The following is a 7,500-nucleotide window of genomic DNA, read 5'->3' on the forward strand; positions in this document are numbered from 1 at the left end:
GCGCGCTAAAGTGTCCCAAGCACTGTTTGCGAAGGTCGCAGCAACCAAGAGCCAGGTAGGAGCCTCGATCAGGCGTGGAAGATGTTTATCTAATTTTCAGGATGTCTATTTTCAGTATGAATTCGCATCACTGAGAGGTCACCGTCTCCGGGATTAGGTACAGAACTCTCTGGGGAGACAAAATGTTCAGATTCTGATACTAGACACGTGGGTCTTATTTCCTCCAAGAGCCACTCTCCAGACCTAGGACTTCTGAGTAAATCCCTGAGTCAGTTAATAGTTGTTTTCAGAAGAGTAAGACTGGAACGTATAGGAAGCTTTTCAGTCTGGTCCATTGTAGTGGAACAAATAACTTGAATTGCTGTTGTTTCATTATTACTTAGATGACCTTGATTTCTGTCCTAAAATATTAGAAACATTATCGTTTCTTCTGTTCCAACTCTGGCACCTACAAATCTTAAGTGCACTTATTAGAACAAATTGACACACACATACGTATATCTTTGCATATGAATGATTTTAATTTTTTCTAAAGATAATAACACACAAATTGAATTACAATGAGAAAAATGTCCATATCTGATCAATTATAAAGAGAATTGAATTGGAGAAGTTACAAATTCCTACAAAACAAGACAAAAATATAACAAAATAATGCAGTTCTTCATCAGACTAATTGTCGTATATTGATAATTTACGTTCATCAAAAGCTGAGTCATCTATATGCAGGAACTCAAAATTATCTATAAACCCTTGTTCAAAGCAAGACTACTTTTATATATATATATATATATATATATATAGAACGCTCTATCCACTGAGCCAAACCAGCTTCGGCAAAGCAAGACTACTTCTTATAAGACCCAAAGAATACTACACTGTCCCTTTGCGAAAAGCTTTGATAACACTACCAAGGGGAGAATTTAGAGGCAGTCAGGGGCTCAGGTAAGATTTCAACAACTTGAAATTTTAACCAAGTATATTTTTATTATCATTAGTGAACCCTCCTTTATAATAAACTTTTGTTAACTTCTGATAAGCAGATACAACCCTGAGAGTATTTACAGTATACTACGTTGAGCTTTTCCTACAATTTCACTCTATCGGCATTAATAGTGGACCTAGATGGGAGTTTTGCTTTAGAAAAGGTTGTTCTTGTTTAAGTTATAGGCTGGATGAAATACTTAAGGGATATCTTGGAAATGTTATAGGAAAATGATTAAACTCAAGCTGTGGACTGTAAAAATTATAGCTTTATAGGCCACATGCCTGCCTACCCTTCAATCACTGTCAAAGTGATAATTTCTACAATAATATGTTTCTTTTATTGTGAGATTCTAAACATCAAGTGCTGTTTAAACATTAAACTGAATTGTTTATGTTAGTGCTGTACTCAGCGTGTCATACATCAGGCCACCGTAATCTCTCATGGAATGTAAAAATCTGTCATGAATCATGGCTTGTATATCGGAAATTACTGTAATTTTGATTGGAAATTACAGGGCTCTTGAAATGTTTCTAATTATGATAGAATGTTAGAGCTGCTTCAAACCTGTGTGCTTCTTCAGATGTCTTCATTTACATGCCAAGACTATGCATTAAGGGGAAATGTCCTGTTCTCACTTTACCCCTCACCCACCTCCCCTGCTTATTCTTGTTTGGGCTACTTAGTCTAATTATGGTGAGGATCTCATATTTAAATGTATATAATCTTGTTTTTCTTTCTCATACTACATCTTTTCTGACCTAGCCAATTAAATTAATTATCAAAGATAACAGACTATATTCCTACAAGGCCAAATACTTACCCCAAATCTCCAAAATAGACAAACAGACAAACTAGACATGTATTACTGTCAGGCTTAAAACAGACAAAAATACATTTTAAAACTTTTTTTTAATTGTTGATAGTATTACAGATACCTCCCACTCCCCTTACCCCCCTTTTCTCCCCTCCCTCAGACCTTCACTACCCTATTGCCCATGACCATGGGCTATTCTTTAGTTTAAAACTTTTTGATAACTGTCACTTACTTGCTTATCATATGTCATTTAATTTCATCTGGTCCCCCCTTTCCCATTTTCCTTTCTAACTAGAGCAGGAATTTTGAACCTTTTTCGTTTCATGGCACACATAAACTAATTACTAAAATTCTGTGGCACACCAAAAAACATATTTGTTGATCTGACAAAAAATATAGGTATACTTTTGATTTGATTTATAGAAAATTAATAGTGATTATTTTTTGCTCAAAAGTGCCATCCTTGTATATAAGGATTTTGGGTACCATGAATTCACCAATCAGAAGCAACCTTATTAAGATAGAACTCTATTATATGACCTACATATTTATGGTTCATGACAGGGCATTCACACTGGACAGCTATTGCTGTTTTGGCTATTCTCATTGTGGGTTGTTGTTTTTTGGGTTTTATTTGACAATCTAAGTCAGGGGTCCTCAAACTTTTTAAACAGGGGGCCAGTTCACTGTCCCTCAGACCGTTGGAGGGCCGGACTATAGTTTAAAAAAAAAAAAAAAGCTATGAACAAATTCCTATGCACACTGCACATACCTTATTTTGAAGTAAAAGAACAAAACGGGAACAAATACAATATTTGTATTTGCATGTGGCCCGCAGGCTGTAGTTTGAGGACCCCTGATCTGTGTGAAAAGAGGTTAATACCCCTGACTAAATAATCAGGTATTGCATGTTTTAAAAATGCTTGCGGCACACTGGTTGAAAACCGTTGGACTATAGCATAGCCCCTTATGGTTAGCAGCCCCTTGCTACCTTCATTCTTTTCTTTTCAGTGATAAGTTCAATCCTCCCTGCCAGGGCTAAGTCACTGATCTGGGACCTCTTCAGACAGTGGCAGCAATCGGTTGACAATGGCCCGTGAGTGAAGCTCTGGGGAGGTTTTAAACGTTTTTGCTCTTTGCACCCTTGTCCTGCAAAGCTCCCAGGAGTCTCTTTCAGCAATGTCGCTTGGCAGCTTCTGTGAGTCTGCCAAGATGGTGTTTCCCGAACCCCGCCAGCCCTCTTAGCTAATCTCTCATTCCTGGTTGAAAGAGAATCCAGGGACCCGTTGGTGGCTGAGGAGTCACCACATGAGTTAACCTGTTCATTCTCTCGGACGGTTATTCCTAACTCCTAATTTACTGTACCTTCCTGACAGGGCACTGTAGTTTTCTCTCAGCTGTATAGTTTGGTTGTCGGCACTACCCTGTTGATGAAAACAGGTAGATAGACTGATGGTTTCTTAAAAGGAAGACAGTCCCAAAACAGTGTGCAACCCTGAGAGAGGCGATCTGACTTCACAAGGAAGGTCATTGTCTACTTAACTTCTGTTCTCCTGCCATAATTTTTGTGACGGGAACAGAAAAACTAGCAAACAAATTTCTAAAAAAAAATATCTTCAAATCAGACTGACCTTTTTCATGGCCAGAATTCAATTCCTGTTTATACCTTGGAGATAAAGTGGTAAGGATTGTCAGAATGAGGCGGAGGCCTGAACATGGGGGAGGGTGGGGTGCATGGACACCAGTCCCGTCCAGCTCTGCCTGCTGCTGCATCTTGCCCCAATTCTCCAGGTGGACTTAGCACCCATCACCTTTTTTCTGCTAAACCCCATCGTGTATTCTCTATTATCTACATTTAATTCTCAGAGTTAACCCCGTGAGCTAGTGTAGTTTTCCCCAATGTTCACCTAAGACTCACCTGACTAATAAACAGGAGAGCCACCCCCCCCCCCCCCCCCGGGCTGAGCCTTGGCAGCGAGAGAGAAGCAGGTCCCCCCCCCCCCCCCCCCCCCGTTCTCTGCATCTGTCCTAGTATTGTAGTGTCTCCTCAGGGTTCCAGGCGGCATCAGTACCGAAGTTAAACCCAGCTCCAGGACAGATGAATTTGGAGTATTGGACGAATGGATAGTGGAAACGGTGGGGCCTTTCCTTTCTTCCCTGACAGATTCTTACCAACATAGGGCCAGAGTGCACGCTTTTCCATGCCCGAGGGGAAAGCAGGGGGGACGGGTGAGAGGTCTCAGGAGGCTGTGGTCCAGGCTGTGTGGTTGATATTATAATAGTGAGAAATTAGTTAACCTTTCTGAGCCCAAGATTCATGTCATATGGGGAGGAGGCTACCTGGTATGATGTATGCAGAAGAGCTTTAAGATGACACAGTGCTATACCCAAATGGAAAATGCCTTCCCATGTGCTAAGCAAGAGGCTCAGCTCAGCCCTGCACACAGAGACATGTTTATTCTCTCTTCACGTGTTTCAAACAGCTTTTGTGTAAAAAGATAAAGCCTGGGGTAGATACCCGGAATGACAGGCAGCACAATGATTTTGCAGTTCCTGCAGTCGCAGAATGTTATGGACCCAGACACATCATAGTTGTGCTAGGCACTGACTAATGCACAAAGTATTTCCAGTCAAAGAAACCGACTCGGTGGATTCCACCATTTCTCGTGTATTATCGCTCCTCTTCCATGAGTAACAGAAATTAGATTGTTTTTAACTCTAATAGAAATGTCTGAATAAAATATGCGGGTGCAACCTGGAAGGTAGGCGATTTTTGTGCTTGGATAGGAAAGCTGGCTAATGCCAACTTTAAAAAGATGATATGCTTTAAACATAATGTGAATAGCTACAAATGAATACACTTTATATTCTGGGTATTCAAATAAGCAGCAGTTTTTTCAAGTGAATCATATTGGAATTTTATCAAACATTTAGTCTGATAACATTCAAATAATTATGAGAGCAGAATTCGCTAATTTTATTGTTTAAAAAAAATAGTTGATTTGGGTAATAACCATTACGGTATCAAGGTTCAGTTACTGTTCATTGGTTATAGTGTTTTCATATGGGAGATGGAAATGGAATTTTTTCCTTAATGGTGGCAGATGTTGGAATCTAATTTTATTCCACGGCGAAGCCCCCGAGAGCTCTGAGACTTAAGGTGTATGTCCAGCAAGGGGACATTAGCAGCGCTGTAGGCCTTGCCTTGTACATCGACTTGTTACATTGATTTTCATGTTTGCAGAGGTGGAGCTGGCAGATAGAGTAACGCCGTAGGAGTGAAGGGCTTTCACTGAGCGGCACTGCATCGCCACTTGTGTTTAGAAAATGATTTCTCTCCTTTATTGAACAGAGTATTTCTTTCAGGTAAAGCAACTAGATCAGTGGTTCTCAACCTGTGGGTCGCGACCCCTTTGGCGGCCGAACGACCCTTTCACAGGGGTCGCCTAAGACCATCCTGCATATCAGATGTTTACATGACGATTCATAACAGTAGCAACATGACAGTTATGAAGTAGCAACGAAAATAGTTTTACGGTTGAGTCACAACATGAGGAACTGTATTTAAAGGGCCAGAAGGTTGAGAACCACTGAACTAGATGATGAAAATTCTATTTGACAGAGCATGCTTTCAATATAATCTTCTGCATTCTCTACCTATCATTCCTATAGAGTTAGAGGACTCTGGCTGCTACAGCTTTGGCTGGTCGATAGGTACAGTTTTGAACACTAAAACAAGAGGATTTCCTCCTCTGGGAAGAGCACAAGCAGTTGAAGAGGCCAAATAATTCAGAGCCTTTCGCTTTCTTCCATCCTTTCCGACACTTTTATCATGGAGATTGAAGGCCTCTAGCATGAGAGAGAGAGAGAGAAGGGAGGACAGAAAGCTTTAGAGCTCCTTGGGTTCATAGGTGGGTGGGAAAAAGCATCTTTTTTACCTTTGGATTTGGAGGTGGTGATTGTAATTCTTAAATACAGTAAGATGTAGTATGTCACAAAATGGTCTTGATATAGGGCTAACCTGTAATTTTCATTGCTGGGAATAGCAATCTGTAGTGACAAAATCCAGGAAAAAGATCAGGGAACCATGATTGCATTCTGCATTCCAGCAGGCAAGTGAAGGCGTCTTTTATTTTGTTAGAATTAAATTGCACTTCGCGGAAACTGCACCTTGAAGCTCTGTGCTGATTCACTCTTTCGGAATGTTCACGTGACAGACTTTGCTGCCACACGATCTCACCTGGGCAGCCTCCCATCTGAGGCACACAGGAGGCCCCTGCAGATGAGAGTCATGCTTCTGTGAGTGCTGGGGCCACGCCCTTTTCCAGCAATCTGGGGGAGGATATTCACATTGTGTCCTCCTAGCACAGTGATTCTCAACCTTCTGGCCCTTTAAATGCAGTTCCTCATGCTGTGACCCAACCATAAAACTACTTTCTTTGCTACTTCATAACTGTCATGTTGCTACTGTTATGAATCGTCATGTAAACATCTGATATGCAGGATGGTCTTAGGCGACCCCTGTGAAAGGGTCGTTCGACCGCCAAAGGGGTCGCGACCCACAGGTTGAGAACCGCTGTTAGCACTTTTTGGGCAAATAGAGTTTTCTTCAGCCAGGGTTTGCGGAGAGAACTGCCACTTTACATGTTCTCCATCTAGTGCTTTATGAAATATTATGTATGTTTACTGGGGAGAGGAGACCCTGGGGAAATACAGCTTAGGTTTCCCTGGATCGTCTTCCTAGAGCAGGAAAGGACAGGAGTGGGAGAGTGAGGAGAGAAGTAAGACAACCTGGAGCGTAGCCACCTCAGCTGTCTTGCCCACGTCTAGGTTAACGTATTTTTGGTGGCTTGTGTTGAGTAAGAAGGATGTGGAGTTCCAGTGGTCTCCTGTTTAAGGTGTTCTGTGCTGGTAGCCGATCTTCAAAAATCTCATGTCTGAATACTGGGAAGCTATATTGGATTGAGTTTTCATAAATGTAGACCTATCTTTATAGCTCTAGTTTTTTGTTAAGAAAGACTATTGAAATTAATAGCTTTAAGTACATAGATATTGGCATACTCTACTGGCTTGAAGGTACATAGGTTGTATTTTTTAAGAGTTAAGTTTGTGGATATGAATATAAGCCCTTTTCATATTTCTGCATTATATAAACAAGCATGTGTTTTAGTAAATCTAGGGTTTCATCAAGGAGGTCCAGAATTATCCAATAGAACACTTACTTATTTGCTCATTATATTTTTAGCTAAAAGTGTTGCAAAGAGGTATTTTCCCCCAGGCACTTGATGTTACTATTTTAAACAGGTTGAATAGGAGGTTTCTGGTTATCTTATTGCAACTTTCAAATCATTTAAAGTTTCACTCTTTTCCCCTAAATTAAAAATTAATTAACTAGAGTCATGTAAATACATTTTCCTCATTCACCCACTTATTAAGTTCACTGTTGCAAATATAGTCATAACTCACTAAGCCCAGTTTCTCCACCTTTAGAAAATGTCATAAGAATATTTTAGACAAGATTTGAAAATAATCAGTTTATGAATATTGGGCCAGCTCTTTAAAGTGGATCATGATGTGAGGAAGGCCAAGGAAGGTCACCACAAGAGTGATCCACTTTAAAGCAGATCAGTGTGGCCCTGGTCGGGCAGTTCAGTTGATTGGAGCGTCGTCCTGATATGCCAAGGTTGTGTGTGCAATT

The 7,500-nt window shown here is 40.6% G+C and overlaps 1 protein-coding gene across 1 annotated transcript in view; it reads left to right on the forward strand.

Annotated features, from left to right (window-relative positions):
- Window positions 1-7,500, forward strand: part of SATB1 (SATB homeobox 1) — an 80,425-nt gene that overhangs the window by 47,551 nt on the left and 25,374 nt on the right. The window contains 1 exon segment of the mRNA XM_015568066.1: window positions 1-55. This exon segment is cut by the window's left edge and continues 35 nt beyond it. Coding sequence (XP_015423552.1) covers window positions 1-55 — 55 coding nt within the window.

This window comes from Myotis davidii, unplaced genomic scaffold (genome assembly GCF_000327345.1).
Source record: "Myotis davidii unplaced genomic scaffold, ASM32734v1 scaffold962, whole genome shotgun sequence".
NCBI classification, from domain to species: Eukaryota; Metazoa; Chordata; class Mammalia; order Chiroptera; family Vespertilionidae; genus Myotis; species Myotis davidii.